This window comes from Callorhinchus milii, unplaced genomic scaffold (genome assembly GCF_018977255.1).
Source record: "Callorhinchus milii isolate IMCB2004 unplaced genomic scaffold, IMCB_Cmil_1.0 Scaffold7, whole genome shotgun sequence".
NCBI classification, from domain to species: Eukaryota; Metazoa; Chordata; class Chondrichthyes; order Chimaeriformes; family Callorhinchidae; genus Callorhinchus; species Callorhinchus milii.
The window spans coordinates 20,525,028-20,551,501 of NW_024704748.1; the positions used below are offsets into that span (position 1 = coordinate 20,525,028).

Below are 26,474 nucleotides of genomic sequence, written 5' to 3' on the forward strand. Positions count from 1 at the left end.
TGTTGTTGAAGCTTCATTTCGTGTGTGATATCACAGCCCATCTAAACAAAGTCAACTAGATTCTGGGGAGAGGGAAGAAAAAAAATTGCACAGGCTGATTTATTTTAAGGAATTTATTGTAATATTACTTGACTAGTGGGTCCCTATGAAACTCAACAGGATTAGTTCATTGATTTGGTCAACTTAGAATATTATAATGATAAAAATCAATTTGATTGACAGTAAGAATTGAATGGAATTACAGAAGTAACCTTTCACAGGGTACTGTATATTGCCTTTCAGTTCATGTACAAAATAACATTAAAGTTGACTGAACATTTGTGATGGACAGTGAGTTCCAGACACACAAGCAATATACAATATTAGATACACTAAAAGTCTAATGATTTTTATTTTAAAAAATGTCTACAATCAGTTGTGCTTGAATAGAAACAAACTGGACACAGACAATGAGTCTATATTCATACTGATTTTACAAAAAATGAGTGTACATTTCTACTTTCATCTTACTTCGTACTAATAAAACCAGCACATCTTTACATCTACACAGTTCTATGTCCATGTAACAAGTAAAAGGCATTTTAGAGGGTTCATGGTCCTTCAATATTCATTTTTGAAAAAAAACAGTATGGAAAAAGCCTAGAACTGTAATGAAAAATATGAGAAGTCTTTACCATACTCAAAATAAAAAAGTTGAATATACATTAAAGTTAGTGATTTAGTTCCATTCATATTCATGAAATCTATCAAAATTATCATAGCAATCGCTGCCTACTTCACTTAGGCTGGGACCGTGGTCAATTGGGTGACCATGATTATAATCACGTGTAAAGGCCGGAAAACTTGCAGACCGCTGTGGTTCTAATTCTCTTCTGCCTGAAATGGAATACGATTTTCTCTCAAAATCGTCTCTAAAACGATCTTGAGGTGCGGGTGGTCTGTTGGAATATGGTGCATATCTACTGTGCACACGTGAACTTTCTTCTGAGTTACGTATCGCTCTATGTTCGTTGAAATGGTTGGACCTGGGAGTGGGGGAGTCAAAAAGAACCAAATCACTCAAATGCAACTGTATTATATACAGATTTTTCTGCATCTACTTTTGTGTGAAAGTTTCAAACCAATGTCCAGTTTGACTCATTCACATTTTTAATGCTCAAGTACCTTGAACGTCCATTATATTCCTCTGGAGGGTAGTCATCAAAGTGGGGAAGAGGTCTGCGCTCCCCATAAAGAAGTGAAGGAGGAGGAGGTGGAAGTGGTGGAGGAAGAGGTCTTGGTCTAGAAATTAAATTACCGAGAACAAATTTCAGAAATAAAATCTGACACTAAAAAAAATCTTTCAACAAGATTCCATTCCATTCAAATGTGGATTAATAGTACTTGATCCAGAGTGGAATTCTTCAGCAAATGCTTAAAACATTATGCAGAAAAAAGAATAATAAATGTAACACTGCTTAGTTTCTCCTAATATACAAACTGGTCCATCAAGCAAACATTCTAGTTTGAATAACATTCACATTAATATCCTCACCACCTCCACCCCCAAAAAAATAGAAAACATGAGATTCGTTTGCTTTCTTACTAAAGAATATTACAATGAAGTGTGTTTCTTCAAAGGTTAACCAAAAATTAGCAATTATTATTAGCAATGTTGTCCAAGAGCTGGACCATTTTGTCGTCGTGATTCAGGGAGACACAGGAGGGGATAGAGGAGGGCAAAACATGACACCGTAAAGACAATAATAATGTATAAAGTGCAACCATAATGATACTGAAAAAGAAGCATCACAATCAGAAAACATCCTACCAATCAAATTCCCATCAGACCCTGGGTAATACACTCTAAGATGTAGCTGGAGTTTATTAAATATATCTGTTAAAAATTAATATAGTTTTAAAGTTTGCTATACATTGCAAAATTGACCTGCTTTGCTTTTAGAATCTTCAGTGCTCAGACTTACCATTGGCTGAAAACTGGCTTTTCGAGCTGTTTTTCAGCTAATGGAAGCCTTGCTGGAATTTGTCTCCTCCCCTAAAACGGACAGGGAGAGAGAGAAAAAACAACCCACTGTATTAAAGTATTTTAAGGTTAGCTGTTAAGAAAAAAAAGACAAAGAAAACAGAGAAAAAAATCTAAAATAAAGGATAGGAAGAGTGAAAAAGAGAGAAATGGGGAAAGCTAATACTGGGTATTGTATTTTAAGTGTTTTAATTGTACAGGGTTGATATTCTCACGTTTGAATAACATTTATTAGCATTAGTGTGTGAGCTTAAAATATACAAAATCAACAATTGAAATAAAAATGTAAAGTCTTAAATGCAAGTTACCTTTCATGCCACCTGTTATAAGGGGGAGCATCAAAGTCTCGAGAAGGAAGAGGTAGGCGTCCATAAGAGGGCCCGTGTCTTGAACCAGGCCTGAATTCAGGAGAAAGCGGGGAAAAGCAATAATCATGTTTTATTATTTTCTGCACAAACTATAAATTCAAAGACAAAAATAAACACAAACCAGTCGATTACAAATCCACAACTTTTTGCAGATTACGAAAGACCAGTATGACTTTTTGAGTAAGACTTGTCTACAAATATAAGGCGATTAAAGGATAATATTGGTATGGACAGAAGCCTTCTTACCACTTACCAGCCAGGTCTCAGAGCTAAATGGAAACCATGACATAAATCCATATTGGTTATAAACAAAGTAAAGGTTATGGTGCAAAATTGAGACTCCAAATCTAAATTTACAACTTCATAGTTGCTATAAATTGCCAATTCCTCAATTATCTACATATGTTCATAAAATGTCTGTTCACCAGCAGCAGCAGACCAGACATTCACAACAGGACTGCTGTCCAAAGGCTAATACAAATGCAAGTATTTCCATCCTCTTTCTCTCCTACACATTCTCCTGTAAACATAGCTTAAAATTAACCAGTGATCAAATACAATTTTGGTTGAAGTAGTTCATATTAGTATCTCTATGCTACATATAAAAAGGAGATTTGGTTCTTTACCCGGGATAATCATCGAGTAAAGGTCTTGGACCATGTGGTCCTTCATATGAATATGGCGAATATGGATCCATTGGTGAAGGTTCTGGCTCTGGATCAAACACGTCCATTCCTAAATTACTGCAAAAGATTAAACAAAGATAAGCAAGTACAGGTTAGTGTCAATTCTAGTCTTCACCTCCCATAATTTTTGCATAAGTTTTGTACTGAAATATTTGTCTTATTTTTGAATGAGAAAAAAATTGGCAAAATATCTTGGTGAAATATTTGTGAAAGATAACAACAACAACAACTTGCACTTATGTAGCATCCTCCATGCAGAGTAACGTCTCAGAGCTGGTCGTAAGCACGGTTGAAGAGCAAGGTTTTCAGGCGGGACTTGAAAAATGGGAGGGGGCAAGGCGGAGGGATTGAGAAAGTGTTCCAGAGTTTCGTGGCATAGTAGCTGAAAGCGCGACCTCCGATGGTGGGGCGGAGGATGCGAGGGATGAGCAGGAGGCCGGTGCCAGTCGATCAAAGGCGCCGAGTGGTGGGTTGGGGAGTGAGGAGGTCGGAGAGGTAGGGAGGTGCCAGAGAGTGAAGAGATTTGAACACGAATGTGAGGATCTTGAAGTCGATCCGTTCGGTGATGGAGAGCCAGTGGAGCCTGGCCAGAACTGGTGGGATGTGGGTACGAAGTTGGGTCCAGGTAAGAATGTGGGCGGCAGAGTTCTGAATGAGCTGGATCTTTTGAATAGTTGAGTAATCCAAGCGGGAGGTGACAAACGCATGAACAAGGAATTTGGCTGCATTTGGGGTAAGGTACTATCGAAGGCGAGCAATGTAGCAGAGGTGGCAAAAGACGATCCTGGTTAGAGACAGGATGTGGGGGAGGAAGACAGCAGAACCAGATGCCTAGATTGTACACTGATACTGTGAGTGTGAGGGAGAGCCCAGGGAGGTTGAAGAGTTCAGATCCGTAAGAATGAAGAGGTTGACAGGAGCCAAGGAGTATGGCTTCCGTCTTGTCCACATTCAACTGCAGGAAGTTTGCATTCATCCAGGCCCTGATCTCTGCCAGATAAGCTGATAGAACATTGGTGGAGCTGGAGTTGGTACTGGAGGAGGCAAAGCTGATTTGTGTGTCATCCGCATACATGTGGAAGTTTACAGATGACGTTGCCCAGAGGGAGCATATAGATAAGGATATAGATAAGAGGAAACATGCTCAAGATAAAGAGGATGCAGCCTAAAATTGTTCCACTGTGCTAATGCAGGCTTGTGATGAAGAGAACCATGTGCCAGAAATTAGCAGTGAGTAAAGCAAAAAAAAAGTAGTACATTCCCATTTGGTTTTAATCTAGCTGAAATCTTTCTCACTTAATAACAGAACAGGAAAGACAGAGGAGGAGAAAACCACAAACTAGACCATCCCACCCTTTTAGCTGGGAATAGGATGATGGTGAGCAACAACAACCAACAACAAGATTACATTTGTATAGCGCCTTTCACGTCGGGAGGACGTCCCAAGGGGCTGGACAGAGTACAGCATTTCAGACCCAAGTTGGGTCTCAGGTTGGGGAGGGGAGGGGAAGGGGGGTGGCCGATCGCATGGTCGAAGAGGAGGGTCTTGAGCCGGGAAGTGAAGGAGGTTAAAGAGGGGGCGAGATGGAGTGACTGGGGGATGGAATTCCAGAGGTTGGGGGCAGAGTGGCTGAAGGCTCTCCTGCCAATGGTGGGGCGGATGGGTCGGGGGACGTGGAGCAGGCCAGAGCCGGCAGAACGGAGGGAACGGGAGGTTTGGTAGAGGGTTAGGAGGTCGCAGAGGTAGGGTGGGGCGAGGCCATGGAGGACTTTGTATGTGAGGACCAGGATCTTGAACTGGATCCTCTGAAGGATAGGGAGCCAGTGGAGTTGGGCGAGAATGGGGGAGATGGGGTCACGGAGTTTGGTGTGGGAGAGGACACGAGCTGCAGAGTTTTGGATTATCTGCAGCCTGTGGAGGGTGGAGTTGGGAAGGCCGACAAGCATAGTCGTTTGCATAGTCGAGCCTGGAGGTGATGAAGGCATGAACAAGAGTTTCAGCGGCCTGAGGGGTGAGGTAGTGGCGGAGTCGGGCGATGTAAAGGAGGTGAGGGAAGGCAGAGCGGGTCGCGACTTGAATGTGGAGGAGAAAAGACAGTTGAGGGTCGAACAAGACACCTAGGTTCCTGACTGGCTTGGTGAGTTGTAGTGTGCAGCCATGGAGGTTGATTCTGCCAGAGCCTGAGGTGCTGAGGCACCAGCACCTCTCCCGCACCAAACTCCGTGACCCCATCTCCCCCATTCTCGCCCGACTCCATTGGCTCCCTATCCTTCAGAGGATCCAGTTCAAGATCCTGGTCCTCACTTACAAAGCTTTCTGTGGTCTCGCCCCATCCTACCTCTGTGACCTCCTAAACCCCTACCAACCCGCCCGCTCCCTCCACTCAGCCGGCTCTGGCCTGCTCCACGTCCCCCGCCTCACCATTGGTGGAATAGCCTTTAGCCATTCTGCCCCCAACCTCTGGAATTCCATCCCCCAATCAATCTGCCTCGCCGCCTTCTTAGCCTCCTTCAAGTCCCGCCTCAAGACCCTCATCTTCGACCATGCCATCGGCCACTCCCCTTTCCCTCCCCTCCCTTCTCCCTCCCTGACTCCAGCTTGGGTCTGAAATGCTGCAGAGTGTCCAGTGCCTTGGGACGTCCTCCTGACGTGAAAGGCGCTATACAGATGTAATCTTGTTATTATTGTATACCTTCTATACAGAATCATGTGTTCCACTTGAGTTACTAATCATAAAACTGCTAAAATTGTTCCAGTGCATTTTTCACTAAATTGCAATAAATAATAATCCTTGCCTTCATTATAGGGAAGACATCTCAAAGCACTTCATTAAGATTTTCTGTAAAGTGTAGTGAGTTTGTATTTTATAGGCTTATATAACAGCCACATGCACACAGCCATATGTCCCACAAGCAGCCATGAAGTAAATGACAAATTTAACTGGGGATTATTGGCCAAGACATCAGGAATGCCTTCTGTTTTTGAATAGTTCCATAGGATTTTCAATGTCTGCTTGAACAATACAATATAATAGAACCAAATAATTTTGAAAAGCTGCAAAATTACCTTCTCATTGGTCCACTTCGAATATCAGTCAAATATACAGCTCCATCCATTTTGTGACCACGAGCTATGTTGAAAACTTAAAATAAATAGGATGAGGAAGTGTCACTTGTGTATTAAACTTTTTTTTGATAGAAAACAAATGTCTTTAGGGCAGAACATTCAAAGTACGTACGCTCAATGGTAGCTTCTGGTTCCATTCCTTCTACATCAATTAGGTACCTTTATTTTGGAAAATAAAAAGGTTTATTTCAATACAAAATTATGTTGACAGGCAAAGTACCATTCATTTTAATAAAATAGGTTGGCTTTTTGGTGTGCAAAAGAAATTTCTAAAGTTACAATTATGTAGGACTTAACATGTATATCAATGATCAATTATCATGTACTGTTTCTCAAATGTCAATACCTCCCTCATTAGCTCTCTAGTTTTATTAAAATTGGGCACTCTTTCAATTTATAAATCAAGATGTGAATGGTTGACCTCACAGCTTTTCTGTAGGAAGGCAAAGTAAAAAAAGGCTTATATTTGAGTTGCATTAGGTATTAGTTTGGTTTTCTAATCTAAATTGATACATGTAGATTTAAGTTAACATATTTTATTGATTAATTAACCCCAACTACATTTCAAAACATTCAGAATTGCCAATATTTACCTGCAGATAAGGTATCCAGTTCTATTAACTCCACTAGTACAATGAACTCCAATAATAACATCTAAAAATAAATTCCAAAGAATATATCAAAATACAGATTATATTTGAATCTTACAATTTTCAACTGGAAAAATAAGCATGTATACAAGAATACAGATCTATTAAATATTTTACCAATTTGACACATGAATTTCAGCACAATTCCAAAATAATTTTCAACCTAATATTTACAACATATTTTTACTCACTTGGTAGAAAAATGTAATTGCAAATGCCAATGCATTCGCCATTCAATAAATCACTATATATTTGAAGCTGAGCCTTCAGCAACTAAACCCCTTGGAACCCCCTTTCTCTACTCCTCTATGATGCTATTTTTCCTTAAATCCCATTTAGAAATCTCTCTCTTCAACCGCTTCTACCATTGCCTTTTCCCACTCTTCCTCTCTTGCTTGACATTGTTGCAGTGAAGCGCCCCAAAATCTTTGTGAAGTGCGTTATATTGCTGTCGCATTTTATAGCATAAACAGATAAGAGTAGTGAATACCCAGATATTTTTAATGAAAGGCAGCAACTCTCACTATTACAAGATAATTGCTTTTTAAACTTCAGAATTGACGTAAAATACACTAACAATGATAAAAAGTGGATTGCATTTTCACTGTTCTCCATCTTCCCCCACAAAAAACAGTGCTTACCTACACTGATACCTACAGACCTAACACCTAAAGACGACAGATTATTCAATTAATAAAATTTAAGTAAGGTGAATAATTACCATTATCTGCGTTTTCCCACAAGAATTTTCTGACCATTCGTTTAAATTGAAGAATGGTAGCATCATCTGGAACTTCATGCCCCACAGTATAGAGTTTTTTATACTGTACACTTTTAGGCAAATCCTAAATGTATAAAATATTTTTTAAGGAACATATCATTAAAAGTCAATGTAATGATTATCAATTGTGCTTAAGGTAAACTCTTATCTAGTTTACTTTTTCTGTGTAGTAGCGAGTTGTATATGTCAAGTCAACAATTAATCCAAGCTCCTCACTCTGTTCTTTGATTTTAGCTATAAGATCTTTTGGAGAAAACTTTTGTTTTGCTGTGAGCCTTTGGCTTATTGCCTGTAAAAGAAAGAATGCAACAAAGCATTATATGGTCAACATATATATCGCTGTCAAATAGTTATTTGTGCAAAGTTACTGGAGAGCATGCTATGGAACAATATCGAACACAGTTCATGGAATGGAAAATATTTTTTGCTGCAGGCCTGTCCAGATTATGAAATGATACAATACATCTTTACACCAGGCAAGGGAAAGAGTGGAGGAGGATGTCAGTTCATCTTTAACAGTTACATTTTTTTAAGATAGATATGATTTTAAATATAAACAATCAAAATATGCTTACCCCTTTCAGAGGCACTTTAAAAGCAACAAATCTAGTTCCTGACAGACGTTTCCCAACAGGAATAATGCCTCTCCATCTATATCAAAATAAGGCAAAAAAAGGTGTTGTAAGATATATGGTTCACTAATTTGTTAGAGACATTAAATGAAACACACACACTAATTTTAAAGCATATTGTAATAACACTCCGGTAGAATATATTTTAATCCTTTTGAGTCTTCTTCCCATCAACCATACCAGCAAATAAAAGCAAGTAAACCTTGACTAAATTCATCTTTCTCCTGCTTAGAATGCAAGAGATTGCTATATGAAGAATAAATATTTGCAGCAAGTGAAACAGCAAATTTATATTTAGTGAAAGTGGAACACTAAGAAGCAACATTAAATCAAATACACTAAATCTACTTAGAATATGATCTAATAGGCATATGAATATTATATGGACCATTATTTCCCTTAGGAAGTATTACAAAAGGATATAGAACACAAATCACGCACTGTATTTTGATATGCAATGTTAAAGATTTATTTATTGTTGAAGGCTGGCATGGAAGAAAAATGCAAATCTTTCAGGATGTAAGATGATGATAGAAGTAAACTGCCTCTGGGATATAGGTACCTTGATACTTTTACTATTCCTTAAAAACAACTGTACCCTAAGGATTATCAAGGTTTATTTTTGTGGTCACAAAGCGCAGGTAACATTTTTCTAACCTGTTCTGCATTGCTGAAAATAGCTATTTTATACCCAGAAATTGAAAAATTGAACAAAAGTGGTGAACTGAAGAGGAGATGTGAGTTATCTATTGTAAAGTAACTTTGGTCTGAAAAGGCTCCAGAATTGTACATGTTCATGAAGTACAATAATCTTCACAGCAGAATAAAGCAAACTGTTTGATTTGGTAGCAAGATGTGATCTTTTCCAAACAAATTTGTAGTGAGTAGCCTAATTTGCATAATTTGAACACCTAGGTGATCCAATATATATAGTTCATAACATGTCAATGCAGGGAACTGCTCTATTGATGGGAGTTGCTGTCCTTTGGATGAGGTTTTAAAATCAAGGTCCTATCTGCTGTTTAGATCTTGAAGATCCCACGGCACTAATCAAAGAAAGATAATTTTTCTCCAGTATCCTGGCCAACAATCCTCCGGACAAAATTGGTCATTCACTTCATGCCAGTTATTCTGTGCCAAATTGTGTTTGCTTTGCATACAAAATATACTGCAAAGTACCTTGAGATCTGGACATATAATGTATAATATATAATTCAAAGATATTTTTATTACAATACTGTTCACAGTAATACAATAATGATATAATATTGATACAATAATCCATAAGCAAAAAGCCTAGTGTATATAGTATTTGTTAATCGTGAGTGAAGGTTGGAAGAATAATTGAAAACCCGTTCCCCTCCTTCTCTTACATACATGTAAGTGGTTGGATATGAAATTGACCAGAGAGTTTGGAGGGGGGGGTTAAATCACAACAGACAAATCCTGTCCTCCTATGCATTATATAGTAAGAGTCACAGGTCAGCAGTCCGAGCAATTGGGTAGGCAAAACATTGGACAAAGATAGACAAATGTAATATCCTATTGCTGCATTCTTGAAACCTTTAATTATAATTTCTACAGTTCATTCAAAGCATTCTTAATGCCTTTTATGTGGCAGGGGTGTATGTATTATATATAATCATTTGCATTTGCTATGCAATTAATGAAGATGGTTTGTAAAGTTTTTAATCTATTCTTATTTAGGTTACAGCAACTGCCTCTGGTGGGAGTCTTTCCTTAGGAGAAAGGGTTGTAAGAAGGCAAGTCAGAAGACGCTAGTTAATATCATCTACTGAACTATAATTTCACTTCTGAAGACAATAGAATGTGGCTGCTGTACTGGTTGTCTTTTTTGGTGGGGGCTCAGCTTGCCCAACCAGAAGAGCAAGATGGATTCAGCATTCCTGTTTTTCCTCAGCTTTAGATCGGGGAACTTCTGTGGCTAGATAAATTGATTGCTGTAGCAGTTTCATTGCCTGGATGGTGCTATCTGCATTGTTTCACATCTGATGCTTGGTTGTAGAAAACAGCAAAATTAATTTGATGTCTATTGCATAAATTTCATCATTACGTCTGGGAAGAGGCCAATTACATAAGCATTCCTGCTCAGTAAAGCTTGTTTAAATACATTTTCTGGAAGAGCTGGGGCTTTTCCTTTGGCATTGTCTTGGCATATTTCATTTAGACTCAAAAAGATCAAAACTTCATGTGCTTTCTACAAAATAGTATCTTCCATATCCCGGACTCTCCAAATATTTTTTTCTTAACCGTAAAGAATAAAATCATCTGTTGCTCAGTCTTACATATCCCTAGGTATCGTCAAAGCTCAGTAAGATCATCATAGTTAGATTAGTGATATGACCATTGGGAGAGGGATAGCAATCATGTTTGAAGTTGGTTCAGGCTTTTTTTGCTGTGGACAATGAGCTAATGAAGAATTTACTGAAAATGAAGCCATGAGCAATACTCTCTCCACTGAAGCTGATCTCAGTAGATCAGAAAACAGTTTAAATCAGATCTTCTAAAATATTGGTGTTGGTAGTTAACTTGCCTTAACAGCAATTGCAATCGATTTCTTCATTTAGTACTAGAAATTTTGCAGTTAGGGGATATGTAAGACTTATCATCAGATGATTATCTCTTAATTCTCTTAACTAGAGCAGTCAATCATCAGACCTAATGACCAGACACCTTGTCAATAGCCATATGCATTCCATCTAATTTGCCATCACTGGAATATATTTAATACAGGTAGTTGTGATTAGATTATTTGAGCATTCCGTAAATTATACCTAGAGATGTAGAACTGTTGTGTAAAATGTGAGGAACTACAGATTGAAAATAAAATATGTAAGTAGTTTATTTTGAAAAGTATTATTCAACAAAATGAGTTACATTTTTAAACTAAATTGAGCAACACCAGGTAGGCCTTCTTGGCAAAAGTGGCTGTGTACCTAAAGCACAAGATGTTCGTTTTCAATGACATTAATTAAATCCCTCTGAAATGGTTATAACACAAGTGAATAGCCTTTTTTTCTTCTCTACACCCAACAAAACATCTGAGATTTGACTTCAGCTAGCATTGTACAAGTCAGATCAGAATTTAAATTATTTTAATAAGCGATCACTTTTAGATTCAAACTCTTGACTGATTTTAGATGGAAACCGTGGAATTCAGAATCAAATGAACTTAGAATTTTGCATATCCTTACTTATCACCCACCCCAATTTCTAATATACATAAAAAATTTGTGCTGTGAATTCCGAGTAAACTAAAAGCATCATATGCCACATTTTACTACTTTGTTTCATGTACTGAGTTACTAGCTTCTGGTGTGGGTTCATTTTGAAATTAAAAATTATTGCCTTTGAGTCCTGTAGCTTGGTGGTTAGATAACTTGCCTTACCTGCGGTTACTGGGTTTGATTACTGAGTGAAACGTTGGGCAAGTTTCCTTACTCCACACGCCTCTGTTTATCTAGCAGTAAGTAAGAACCCGGTTGTTAGTCAATTGGAAGATTGCTTTTCCGGGGGTAATATTCACTTTAAAAAAATGTGGTCACTCAATCCACGACTGTTTGTGGGACACTGCTGTGCGCAATTGGCTGCTGCGTTTCACCCACAAAATATAGTCAATTTACTTTACGGTATATTCTGTGAAGCGCTTTGAGACGTCCCGATGACGTGATAAGGTGCTATATCAAATGCAAGGATGATTGTTAATAAAATAAACTATCCCCACTCGGAGTACAGATTTTCTGTTGCAGCTTTCAAAATTATTTATGGCCAATAAAGGTTTATGTAAGATGTATAAAGTATGCTTTGGAAAAGTAATCTAGGAATACTGTTACATTGCTTCCTGATACTAACAGTTTGTGTGGATACGCAATAAAGGAAACAATATGTTAGTGAATGAACATAGCCATAGGATTAGAACACATTTCTTAGGATGTGAATATGGTCGTAGACCACTAGCACAGCCCTCTTTGAATATTGTGCACAATCCTGGTCAGTGTAATATGGAGCTAATAACTTCCATAACAAAACTTTGAATCTAATTTAATTGTATTTTTTCACCGTGGCTTTTTTTTACTGCTCTAATTGTATTTGGCCACATGTTGAACAGATTGAGACTATAATAATTCAAAGAGGAATTGGTCAAGAACCTATATAGTAAAAACATTTAAGTGATTTGGGAAATGGGATTAATAAAAGAGTGATTTACAAAAACAGGTAGCAGTGGCAGACACGAAGGGCCAAAAGATCTCCTTTCAGTGCTAAACATTTCTGTTTCTATATTGTGAGAAGCAAAAGTAAAACCCATTATTATAAGGACAGTTCTTTCAGAAACAAGGGGAACATAAATTGTAGTCTTTGAACATTGGTTAGATTTGTCTATTATTGGCCATTATTGTGTATTTGCTGTTAAATATGGGTCGAGGATTGGATTTACCTTTTAACTTCGGAATAGTCAAAGCACTATAACATCCTTCCAATGTCAGTTTGCTCAGTTAGCAAGCACTCCTCACCTCAAACTCCCCTCTCATCCTCTGAGAATTATCATTCACAATTTCTCCCTTCCAATTAAGATCAAGTAAGCCTAGCTATCCATAGCCATTGCTTAATTGTGCACATTTCTGTTGACTGCAGCAATATGGAATTAATAGTGTTGTATGCAAAATTGGGAACATATTGGGAACCCCCAAACCTTCAATTCAAAGCAGATATTTATGCAGCCTTTTTGAAAGTTTAAATTGACATTACTAATTACTAACTAGTTTCTTTTATATATCCACTACTAAGGAAATTGTATTGCTTGTGATAAGCAAAATTAAAACCCATTATTATAAGGACAGTTCTTTCAGAACAAGGGGAACATAAATTGCATTGTAACTGATGAATCGCTAGCTTCACTTTGTCGCTTGTTAATTTTAGACCACTGTCAACAGTTCTACAAATAACAACTAAGCCTGCTTAATGTTGATTAAAATATCAAGAGGGACAAAGTCCTCAACCAGTTTTCTTCTCCACTATCTATCTAGAAATAAATTCCATCACAGGAAATACCACCACAGGAAATAAATTCAGTTGTTACTTGCTCGACAATTTAGAACAATTTTTTTGTATATTCCCCAATGCATCAATCATAGAATTGTACAGCACAAAAAGAGGCCATTCAGTCCATCGAGTTTGTGCCGGCTTTTTGAATAAAGCATCAATACCCTTTTGAAACTAGGATGCCTAAAACTGCACTCTGGATTCCAAAAATGGCCTTTTCAGTTACTTATACAAAATTAGAACTGTACTCTTTTTACTTAAACAAACACTGCTGAAATGTATTCCAGTACTTTGATCCACTTTATAAAATGTTTCACACTAACTGAAAACTCTTCGTCAATCAGTAATTACCTTATTTAGTGTGTCCTATTCCAATATATTGTATATCACATTATATTTATCTGTATTAAACAACATATTGTTTGCATACAGTACTATTTCAAGCACAAAATTAATTTGAGAGCCATACAAAAGTTTCTATCTCCAGCAACTATTGATACCAACGTTTAAACATTGTGGTAAAATATAATATTAAAGAAGTAAAAATTTGTCACACTACTTAGAAAAGGTAATTTTAAAGAAGTTCTTGTGAAATTGATTCGACAGTAAAGCATAACAGCATACCTGGATATAATAGATTTTATTTGTAAACATACACATGCTACATAAAGATGTACATTCCATTGATGCACTCAAATACATCAAATGAATTCAACAAACTGATTTACATGAAACCAGAAAACCCATTAATCCTGATAGATCCTTTCAAAAGGAAAAGATTTACAACAGAAGTATAGCTTACACTATAGTAATATAAACTATTTTTGCAGTCTTCTTTTCAATGCACTGATTCTCTTCAGGCTCTTCATTCCATCGTTTAATCTTAGCAGACTCACCAATTCTTCATTTCTGCACTGCTACTCATATATGATTTTTATAAGAAACTTTAATATTTTATTTATTTACTTTCAAAATATTTAATTCATTGTTTTTTCATCATCTTTCATCCTCATCCTTTTTATTATTCCTATATCCTTAAGCTAATGCGTACAGAAAAAAAATCTTAAACCTCCCTTATGTTTTCAGTTTCCCTGAAGTTGAACGGTAAAGCCTACAACAGACAAAATAAACCCTTCTTTGAATCATTAGTTCCTATCGAAATGCAAAATATTTTACAACAGGTCTTGGAAAAATATTTAGTTATAAAGATCAGTAGCAGTCAGTGTGTGTGAGAAAGAGGAAACAGAATAGGAATGGATGGTAGTGGAATTACATTTTACTAATTATTAGGTACCCCAAAATACACATTAAGTAACAAGGCTAAGTAAAAAAAAACTCTCAACAGATCAATCCATACAAAAGTAATATTGGGTGTCAGTGTTAATGTGAGAAACACTTAGAGGAACTAAAACAACAGTATTTAAAGCAATAGGCAGAATTGACCTACTGTTGACATATACTATTCTGTATGCAACAGTTTACAAACGTTTTCAAACGTGAATGAAAGACCACAGACACCAAAAAGACAAATTTTGAACAGGCCTTTAGAATTAGCTAAAACTATGCTGGCATTCTTTTGAGAATATGCACGAGAATGAGATAACGGGCATTAAGGAAAAAGAAAAAAAAACTAAAAATCACCTCAAACGCTTACCACCAAATAAATTCAAGAAACGTTGTTTTGCATTAATAGACACAATTCAAATAATTTAAAAGCTACACCATGCAGAGACAATTATCAAATATGAAATTAAGTTAAGAAATGCATTATCAGATACACAACATTTTAAAAAAAAACTTATAATTATTATTCCTAGATTGCACTCCATATAATAATCAATGAAAGAAATAAACAGAAATAAGCAAGAGTTTTCAAAATATGGACAACAAATCAAAACTAATATTTCACCATTGGAGAATTTTAAAAATATAAATATTTTTATAAACATACACACATACACTTTTATTTCCCTCACCATTAAGTTTTTGTTTACACTGGAAAAATTACAAGATACAGTATACAACAACGCATATACAAATATTGGATAGATTGAAGGATTCTTAAGGCATAAGACCAAGCTCTGATGTTTTGTTGCTCGGAAACACATCTTGTAAATCACACCAATATCTACAAAAATGTCAGGATGTACATTCGTCACCCAAAAGAGGCAACAGACCATTAGTGAATTTAGGGAATCAGTGGATTTTAGGGAAAATTTTCAATTGCACTTAGAATATAAACCAATCCTAACCAACTATTAACCAAAACAGGTCTGACAAAAGAGAATAGTGTGTCCAACACCCGGTGTTCCCAGGAATCAATGCTAGATCATTATAATCAGCATACATTATTTGAAATCTAACTTCCCTGATGATTCCCCGAAACTCAGGAGACATTCCCAGTTAACATAGCCTCTCCTAGCTCTGAAACTCAAATGAGCCTGATGGGAATACTGCAATGTTGGAGAGTGTTCTTTTGAATGAGATGTTAAACTTCTTAAGATAGGCAAAGATATTTATATGTACAGCAGCATATTTGTGTTGGATAAGATAAACAGCATATTTGTGTCAGAACAATTTGTGTCAGCACGCAGTTAGGAAGTAATCAAGCCATTGCTATATTTCACAAGAGACGATAATGCACTTCAACGTCTGATCACTTTTGTATCAAAAGTATATTTTGTTGTTTTCCTCAAATCTGAATTGCTGAGTAAGGAAATATTAGCTGACAGGTCAAATACAACCTTGCTCATCCCCTTCACACTTGAGATCAATCTTATTGCTTTTCTCAGCACCTTCTCCAATGTTTCCATTTGTTTTTTTGTAACAAGGCCAATACTCCAATGGTGTCTAATATAACTTCTGGAAACACGCACTCTATTCTGGCTTTATATGCCAGCATTTAGTTTGCCCTTTTGATTTGTTCACATTAGCTAACATTAACATGAGTCTACTGTTTATCTATCTATGTATCTATCTCTCTATCTCTTTCAAAGAATTCTGCCAATTTAACCTCATTCTCAACTTCTTTGTACGATTGAGTCTTATCAAAACGGTTTTACTTAGTATGGTATCCAAAAGGGATTCAACTATTGATCCATTCAAAACTTCACTTATTCTCTCCTGTATTTCAGCATTACTCTTCTTACAAGTACTCTCCACAATCGCTGGAGTTTAAGCCCTGAAACCAACTCCAACAATGTTTTAAACTTGTGCAAAGCACTTCTCAGTTACTGGAGCCTCCAAATTTCTGAAGACCCAGAAGGAATAGAAGGAACACAAGTTGTCTGTGCTTTCCTGCGGCTGGTACAACTTGCATTTATATAGCGCCCTTCACGCGGGGTAGCATCCCAGAGTGCTTAAACCGGAACTTGTGAATGATTTAAGAGTGAAAATCATATTAGCTCCCTCTTCATTGAGAGTTCATGTACCCAGCTGGACCCAATTTTTACTGAGCAGAAATTAATATTTCCTACTCCAAGGAAATTGTCACAGTCAGTTCATTCCTTCGTGGATGTTTAAATCGCTTTGCAGCAAATTGTGTATCAAGGGGGTGCAGCCAAAAAAATCTTTCCACAAACCTAAAAGTAGAATGTTACGCTCCTCATATCAAGAAGTACCTGTCTGTGGTGTCAGAAAGTATGTCTTGATGCCTATTCTTTCATTGATTGATAACAGAATACCCAAAAGGTACCTTTGGTTATAAATTGCACCTGAGTCTAGATTCACTCGATTGACCTAGCGTTTTAGAATGGCCAGAATTTGGCAAATTGTTGAATTCAGTCTCACTTTTGAAGTTGTTTTTTGTAGATCTTACAGATCTAGCTTCAAAATTGAGGCTATATTCAAGAATTTGATAAATTCTCTATGATGTGAAATGTTATATTAAGAGTCAATCTATACCCAGGTGGAACTTCTCTCCATAAGTGTCTCAGTATTTATTTAAAAACAAAGATTTATTTTAGTTTGTGATATGCAATGCACATTAATCGTCTTTTCTCCCCACAATGGTTATTCCTCCTCATCGATGGAGCAAAGTTTCTACTGCATATATTAAGAACAAAATCCAAACTTGTACTTAGCAGGGGATACATAAGGATCATAATCTATTGTTCTTGTATTTATATTTTGTTCCAACGGCACAGACACGATGGGCCGAATGGCCTCCTTCTGTGCTGTACAATTCTGTGAACTGTTTAATGTATTACTGCCTTGTAATATTCCCAAGGTATCTATTATCCTGTATGTTAGAAGGGAGATAACTGTTGTACTAATCATGGAGAATAATAGATTATGAAGCAGTAATCTAATACAGAGGTTCGGATATCAAACAAAGCATTTTCTAATTAGAGCAAGTGTGCTTTCAACATTTATTTCAAATGTGCATTTTTCATTGTGAATCTGACATTTATGGGAAAATAAAGTTGTCAAAATGTACAATTTAACCCGAATGACATATTATTTGAGCATTTTGGTTATGGGGCCACTGCTGAAAACAGATTTTAAGCTCACTGTATGACCATCCAAATATAACTAGGTAAAAGAAAATACAAAATTTTGATTGCAAGATTGGTTTGGATAAAAATGTTGCAGTTGACTGAGAATTTTGCAAGGTAGAATATACTTTTTTTAAAAAGTGATTCCCCCCACAATTCCACCTATATATTTGCAAGTTATCTAAAGTAAACAGGAAATACAACAAAGAAAAATGTTGCTTAATACGCAAGTGTTAAAACTGCACTGGGTCTTTAGTTGAGATTGATTTTTTATGGTATACAATGAGCTATAGAACCTTGTATGAGTGTAAGTGTCTGCACATTTGTGAGACAAAAATAAATTATATAACAGCTATCTAGACAAGCAGGTGTTCTTAGTCATTATAGTGGTGACTGTTTGGAAGCATTTACAGAAATAAATGTTCTTCGATAGTTTGAAAATATATGCATTTGTCAGAGTTTGATAGATTTCACTTTAAATAGAATTAAAACTAGATCTTGCAAGGCCTATTTGAATGGTCACCTGAACATCCATGATTATAATTTTTAATCAAGATCAAAGGTCTCTCTAATCAACTAAATCTGAATATTTACACCAGTGTTGATAACTTAACTACATAACTCTATTTGGCATGAAACTTGCCATTCTGAGTCGTATGAATCCCATGCTACAATTACCGTCTTATAATTAAACGAAGGTATCCACTAATCTGTGCAACTACTTCAGGGTAAGTGATTTAAAGATTCTGTATAGCCAGTGAATCTAATTTTGAACTCATACCCCTAATGCTGAAAAAATACCAGTACTACAGTAAGAAGTAGTATTTGAAGACATTTTAAATGATTATAATCATTTCTGCTCTGCCTCATTTTTCTTTTTCCAAATCATTATTAACTATGATGTTACTTACCTATACACTTAGGCTAATTTTTATGTTTAAAATCTTGAATTTCACCATTTTCATTTGCCTGATTGAACCTGTCTTCCATTCTGGAGATGGAGCCCACAACTTATTACATTTGGTCCCTTACTGGCTGTAAAACCAGTCTTTGGAATGAATGATTAGAAGTCTGAATATTGAAACCTGGTCTGGTTACATTACCTGAGCAACACAATTTGATGCCTTTCTGACCATTCTGCAAAAAATGAGACGTGACCCTTCGTTTTTTGTTGAAGGCCCAAGGGAGCAAGCATTCCTTCAATGTTAAGGTGTTTAGATTTTGTTTAAGATTCTTCATTGTGCTGATAGCAGTTCTATTCCAACAATCAGTATGTTCTATATTGTCTACATACGATTATGACAATCAATTAAAAAATATATTGTGATATTACTGCAAATGTCATGAAAATTTTAATTTTTTAATCTTTGTATGAAAGTGTATTACAAATGACCTATACGTTAGGGAAGGGGAATAAGAGATAATGCCAACTAAACAAAAATCAAAATTAGACCCATTCAGTTAACCTGAAAACATGTTTACAATCTTGAAATGGTGCAGTTATATGGATTAAAACAAAATTCAGTTTTGTAGAAAATCTGAAGGAAAGATTCAAAAGGACAACAGTTGCAAGTGCCAGGGAGACATATTGCAACAGATGTGAATACTGCAAATGTAGAATTTCAATTAGCACATCCTATACAGGAGAATAAATGGTCATGCCAGTTACCACAGAACTGGTTACTGGGTATTCAACATGCTTGTAGAAATGCATAACTTGTTGGCAGTAATCGAGAAATCATGAGCGCCAAATGTGAGTCTTCTTGTGAAGAGTCAGAAAATGCTAGAGTTGATTCAAGCTATCTGGTTGCATTGAAGCTTAAAAAAATAGAATTACACACCAATCACACCTGTAAGTGTATGACTATTTTTATTCATGCAAGTGCAATTTACCTACTAGATGTCCAAGTATGTTTATAATTGGAAGAAACTTCCATTGATGTTTGAGAAATACTACAAAATGCTTTTTATTGAACTGTTCCATTAAACCTCCAGTGGAATCTATGAAGTCTAAAGATTTTTTAAGCAAGAGATTTGAACTTTTTCTTCTGGAATTTCTCATATTTCTTAGTTTTGTTATACCACAATCCTTTCCCAAATTTTAATCCTGTTGGGAAGCAGGTTCCATATAGCAGTTCTAACTTCTCAGCTGCTGTACAATCTTCATTTAGTGAAACACTATCATTTTAACTGTCGGCTGATTTGAACTGCTTTTTATTTCTTCCAAAATGTTATAATTTCTATCAATAATTTTATTTCCACATTGTCCTTTTTCATTCAACTCTCTTTGCGTTTTAAAAAATTTAAACTTTTTTTATTACATCAAAATATCTCAAAAGTGTTTCACAATAATTACCTTGAAGAATACTGACTGCTTTTGTAGGCAAACAGTCATTTGTGAATTATTAATTATAATAAACAGTTTGATCACAAAATACACAATCAATCTACTTTACAATATATTCTGTGACGAGCTTTGCGACGTCTCAACCATGTGATCAGGTGCGATATCAAATCAAGGATTATAATACTCCTTCCATTTGATATAGTGCCTTAGGATACAAGACTACATTACAGCGTAGTAATTAGATAGGCAAACACGGCAGTCAATTTGTGCACAAGGGCTATGAAGTGAATGACCAATTTAACAGGATTGTTTGGAACAGTGGCATGGAATCTTTTACCGTCCATCCAAAAGATTGTACCTTAAACAATGCAGGACAGCAAAGTCCCATATTGTGGGGCCTGAACCCACAACCTCAATTGGAGGTGACAGGATAACACCACCTAAAAAGCTAGAAGGTGAATGAACCAATTAAGATGAAGGATTGTGAATTCTAGGTGACACAGTCAAAAGTTCCACAGGCGTGCAAAGATGAGAAGTGTGTGAATTTTCACCACCAGAATTCTAGCGTGTTCCTTTTGGACTGATGCAGAATGTTGAATTGCCATATGTCTGTCTTGCATTTCTAGTATAAACATGAAGGCTTGCCTTAAAACAATCAGAATGCTTGTAAATGTTGGAGAAGGCTGACAGTCCAACCATAATGTTCCAATATTGCTGCAGATTAGCAGATTAATTCCTTTCTTTTTATGCTCTTTAATTCAAACCATCAGCACAATATCCTTGGCGTAAAATGCAAAGCAGAAGATTAAGTTGCTCAATTCCACCTCCAGAAACATTGTAGATATGTAGCCAGAGCTTTGCAAGATTATGGCCAGAAGAGCTGCTTTCAACCAAGAACGGATGAAGTGTGCACCATTATCTCAGCATTCTGTATTCATCCATTTATTTATATCTACAAGGAACAGCATTTGTGAATACTGCATTGTTTCTCTTGTCCTTGAATCTCCCCCAAGTGGAATCTAGTATTCAGCTTCTTATACAGATGATTTAAAATCTACGATTAACTTCTACACCAAAGAAGTTGGAAGTTGGAAGATGTATTAAGGCACAATTTTATGCATTATATTGCAGGACTAGCTGAAATAAGTGGTTAAAATAGAAATCCTTCGACATGTAAAATAAGATGGATTTGAGAGAAGCTTTATTCCCATCCCAGGGCACCAACTAAGCAGGAAAAAGCTTGGGATCTTTGTTTTCACCAATATAGGCCCAAAATGCAGGCAATGATGCAGTTTTGTGAGTTTGCCCCCCTTGTACACTGTCCAGCGCCTTGGGACGTCGTCCCGACGTGAAAGGCGCTATATACGAATGTAATCTTGTTGTTTTTATCCTTAAATAATGATAGCTACATTTGTTTATTTGCTTACTTATCATTGACGCGTAAAATCCAGGCTTCAAAGTACTCAGGAACCGCAGTTAGTCTTGAGCCCATTAAACCGTGCTATTTTTCGTGGCATTTCAGACCTGTTCCCGAGAAGGTATTTGATGACTCTCGAAAATGGTATTGAAATTCAGTGTTGTAAAAGCTTAAAAACGTGCAGAACATGGCAAACTACGAAATATATACCACCTTCTATGTAGGACTCATCCTCCAAAAAAAATATCCGAAACTCCTAACGGCGATACTTACAATGGTGAAGGGGTTTCGTTTACTTACCAATAATTGTTTAATCGCCGCGTTAACATGGCGACGCTCGTACTTACCCTGTTGTTGGTAGATATTTCAGGCCCTGGAACTCACCTAATATTATACTTCTGTAACTAAATCCGTCTAAATCGTCAAGACTCATCATACTTACCCATCGGGGACAGTATTCTTCTTCACCATGGTTTAAGAAGGGAACCGCTGATAAGTAAGTCACTGCAGCAAATAGATAGAAAAAATCGCGCTGTTTAAACGTTTTAACTCCCGATTTTGTTCAGCCACCAGACTAGGCCTTGATCCTCTCACACAAAAAAAAACCATCGGCTCAGTGAACAGCGTTTAGACTCCAAAGATCATTCCAGAAGTGGGTTGGTTCTCTTTAATATAAAGATTGTATTTTCTTTTGAAATCAGTTGAAAGAAAAGAAACCCTCCCACTCCCTCTCCCCCACAACCTCCTCCCCTCCCGCTCACACCCCCCCCCCCCACGCCCACCACCAGCCCCACACCTCAGGTCCTTTTTTTTAAAAAAAATATAAATTGCTGGCGTTATTTATTAGCAACGCTCTCCGCTGTCTATCTGTCTGTGTGTGTGTCCGTCTGCGTGTGTGCGTCTGTCCTCTACTCCCTACACTTGCGCCCTGAACAACCGGGGGGGGGGGGGGCGGAAATTTCCAGAACATGTCAGTGCGCATGCTCGGGCGCGCGACGCTACTGAGCGGCACATTGTCCGTTCAAAACAAGAGACGGAACCCAACCGTCACCTCAGCCACAGCCTCGAGGAGGAGGAGGGGGAGCAGCCCCAGTCCCAGCCCCCTACCCCTCCCCGGCTTCAGTAGGCGTTGAACCTACACTCCCTTTACGGATTAAGAAGCCAACACACAACCACACACACGCGCGTAAAAAAAAATATCGACCACACCGACGCCTGTACGGCAATGACACGGTTGTATTTCCTTCAACCCCACACCCACCCACACACACACACACCCACACACACAACACACACAACACACACACACGACAACAAATTAATAATGATGCGGTGGCTTAAATCCGCCACTGTTTGCGGGCAAGCGCCCGCCGGGCTCGATCGGCCACCGCGGCTTCGCCCGCGAAACAGGCGGTCGATTAATTCACTTTGCAGTGTATTCCGTGAAGCGCTTTGAGACGTCTGGTGGACGTGATGAGGCGCGATACCAAGTGCGAGGGTTATTATTATGTCGGTTGGTTAGAATCTGATGATGCCTTAAATCCCCGAATTGCAACCCCAAAGGGAAGGTGTAACTAACTATTAAATAGCAAACAAATACAGTATCTCTTCCCATCTTACGAGATTTAAATCAGATCACGACCCCGACCGCTTGTTCAGGTGGATGTTAAAGATTTCATGGCCGTTTCAAAATGGACAGGAATTTATTCCCAGTGTCAACAATTCCCCAACACAATCACAGTACCCTACTTACGTACATACAATCACAGTATATAAATATATAATTATTATGCATTATATATTGTATTACATAAATACGATCACAGTATTTCTTGCACTTCAGGGAGATCAAATGACGGTTCATGTAGCACGGATTGTTGATCAATTATAAGGCGTTTCTTTGGAGAACAGAAAACAGTATTCTTATGTTGCCAACTGCTATCAGTACAATACCAACTTTGGATATATTTCTGTATTATGAAAATATGTACTTGTTTGCATTATTTAACCAAGAAGACTTTCCATTAATCTACTACACTGGAAGGGGAGGTGAGGTCAGGTGTCTGAGGTTTCTGGAAATGTTTCTTAGCACTGTTATATGATTATGATGGGAAAGTAATCCAATTATAATGAGTTGAGACAATAATAGGCACTTGCGTAGACATTTTAAGTTAGACTATTTCATTAGAAATTCAATTTTGATAATTTTTAAAAAATTATAATCCATTCAAATACTCTTTTGCAGCAAGACCAGACCAAATGTGATACTACCACATTATTCTCTGTATGAACTGTAAACTGGGCTCACCAATATGTCACAGTAAGTATGTTCTTTAAAGTTTTGATAAAATTGTTGCTTTTTTGTACCAACTGTTTGTATTTTATACCAATAATATCTGCATTGTTGATGTTTCAAGCAGGTAATGTTATACTCTTTGTTTCCATTTACTATGTTGTTTACTAGCTTAGCGACATTTAAATGTGCTACTAATATATTTAGTAACTTTCATTCTTAATTATTTATTAATTTTCATGATAATAGTTTTTTCCTTTGTTCTTAAGGAGGAAGGATCCTGCAGAAACAAAATCTGAAGACACTCAAAGTGAAAATATGCCTAAGCATGCAACATGGGTATGTATCAAATATTTTGTACAATGTTTGATAAATCTTAACACATAAAATATTTGCAGGGAGTTTGACTTCTTGTTTATGTTGATCTATTTGGTGTTCGCAACTGCTGTGTTTGCCCCCTTCCCAGGATACAAGTACAATGTTTCTTGGGAAGTGCTTTGAATTATCTCAACGACGTGATAAGACCCTCTATTAAATGCAAGGATTATTATTAGTATTACTCTGCATGCTAGATGCAGTGTTGGATTTACAGCAAGATGCCTTTTATCAAAGCCCCATACACAAGGTCCTGGTACATGGCACATTGTGAGTTATGGTTGTTCCAACATGCTGGGGGTCAATATTTATCAAAAGACTAAATCGGGAACTTTGAGATTTTATACAAAAGCTGCTGGAGTGAGCTGAGTGAATGGCATGCTTATGCTGCGAATTAGCTTGCTATCCAGAACTAGGCAAGGTGCAAACTTCAAACTCTTTAGTATTTGAAATAAGACTATTCAAATTATATGATCACAAGAGACCTTTGGATGAAGAAGGCTCTTCAGTGCATTTGAGCTCATCCTCCCAGAATACCCACTCTACTGTTTTCCCATAACAATATCGAGCTGTGGCTTAATTGAGTTCAGTATCCTGGCCGTAACCACCCTTACTGGTAATGTGTTCCAGGTCATTAATTACCCTCTATATGCAGTCTTGCCTTCATTTTAATTTCTTAAAAAAATGTTTTTGCAGGACGAGGAGGCTCAAGAAGAGCATCTAAGAAGAAGGATTTCATCTAGAAGAGAAAATATTAGGAAAAGGGTATATAGTGATTTTCAGTTGTGTGATTACAATGATAAAATTGTAAAATGTATGTGATGAGGATGTTCGTTCTGCTTTTATCAACACAATTAATTAAAATTGGCTGTGGGCCGATTTCAGAATTGTTTATTTGAAATGTGAAACTGTACAATTTGTGCTATATTTGCATTGAATTTTACTACAACAACTAAAAATGTGATTTTAATGTGTCATTTGATTTTAGTTTGCTGAAGAGTCTGAACGTAGACCACTTGAACAGATTGAAGGATACAATGATTCCAACATACAGGAATGTATGTCTTCTACCTTAGCTCACATATTAACTGTGTGTAGTTTTAATGTGTTTCACTTGCTTTGACTAACTATATTACACATTGCAAATTTTATAATAAATATGCTGGTTCGTTTGGATATTCTTCAACAGATCCAAGTGGAAGTGAAAATCATCTAGCTAATATGATACGAGACCGAGTGAGAGATAAACTGAAAGCTGTAAAGGTGAGAATATCAGTATAGTGCTTATTAGAATATTCAACAAATGTACTTCTTAGAGAAATTATATGTTCTGATGTGTACTGTTTCTACAGGCAGGGATTGCAAGTTCATTCACTGTACAAGAATCAATAACATCTGCACAGACTCTACAGCCCCTTAGTGGTAAAGACCCAGTGACGAGATTTAACAGGACAGTAAGTTTAAACAAAATTCTTAAAGACTGTATAGATAGAACAATGTCACATCAACCTTCGGAAGGGGCACTATATATATTATAGGACGTTTCGCCCACAAATATACAGTCAATTCACTTTACAGCATATTCTGTGAAGCGCTTTGAGACGTCTAGAAGACGTGAAAAGCGCTATATCAAAGGCAAGGATTATTATTATTATATAAGTTTGACAAACTATTTTACATTGGTCACTCAGTTTATATGGTGAATTGTGTACTTCTGAGTTCACAGACTGATCATTTATAATGTAGATATTCCTTTAAAATTGACAATCAGTAGAATCTTCAAGATTCCAAGAGTGTGCCAGTTTTTCTTGCTTGAGATTCTCCTTGACCAACTATCCTCCAAATTAATTGATAATTCACTTCATGGCTGTTTGTGCTGCAAAGTGTTTCAAGATATTTGGACATTATTGGTGCTGTATCAAACGCAAAATATATATATACAAAAAAACACAAAATTACATTTGTATGGCGCTTTTCATGTCGGGATGATGTACCAAGGCGCTGGAAGTCAGACTTTCAGACCCGAGCTGGGGGTCGGGATTGGGGAGGTGGAGGGCAGGTGGGTAAGCAGGGTGATCGAAAGCACAGTCGAAGAGGAGGGTCTTGAGATGGGTCTTGAAGGAGGCAAGGGAGGGGACGAGGTGGAGGATCTGTGGGATGGAGTTCAGGGGGGTGGGAGCAGGGAGGAAGAAGCCGGGTGGGTGAGGTGGGGGTTGTG

General features: G+C 37.1%; 2 protein-coding genes across 3 annotated transcripts in view; one reads left to right on the plus strand and one right to left on the minus strand.

Moving 5' to 3' along the window:
• Positions 1–98: 98 nt before the first annotated feature.
• LOC103180524 (RNA/RNP complex-1-interacting phosphatase-like) lies at positions 99–22,320 on the minus strand. Of its 2 annotated transcripts, none has more exons than XM_007896450.2 (11): positions 22,031–22,320; positions 8,211–8,286; positions 7,793–7,924; positions 7,576–7,699; positions 6,798–6,858; positions 6,317–6,363; positions 6,145–6,220; positions 3,018–3,134; positions 2,332–2,421; positions 1,165–1,281; positions 99–1,025 (listed from the first exon to the last, which is right to left on the minus strand). In XM_007896450.2, exons 1-11 carry the CDS (start codon positions 22,057–22,059, stop codon positions 719–721), a joined length of 1,176 nt encoding a protein of 391 aa, XP_007894641.1. In that variant the 5' UTR covers positions 22,060–22,320; the 3' UTR covers positions 99–718. The 2 variants fall into 2 exon arrangements, with proteins under 2 accessions (XP_007894641.1, XP_007894649.1); XM_007896458.2 differs by lacking the exon at positions 99–1,025 and adding an exon at positions 1,965–2,035 and having other exon boundaries at positions 1,218–1,281.
• Positions 22,035–26,474, plus strand: part of LOC103182602 (protein CC2D2B) — a 28,145-nt gene continuing 23,705 nt past the window's right edge. The window contains exons 1-7 of the mRNA XM_042336851.1: positions 22,035–22,084; positions 23,834–23,908; positions 24,151–24,220; positions 24,953–25,021; positions 25,245–25,314; positions 25,446–25,519; positions 25,609–25,710. Of these exons, the coding sequence (XP_042192785.1) occupies positions 23,901–23,908; positions 24,151–24,220; positions 24,953–25,021; positions 25,245–25,314; positions 25,446–25,519; positions 25,609–25,710 (393 nt within the window). The 5' untranslated portion in view covers positions 22,035–22,084; positions 23,834–23,900. The remainder of the gene's footprint in view (positions 22,085–23,833; positions 23,909–24,150; positions 24,221–24,952; positions 25,022–25,244; positions 25,315–25,445; positions 25,520–25,608; positions 25,711–26,474) is intronic.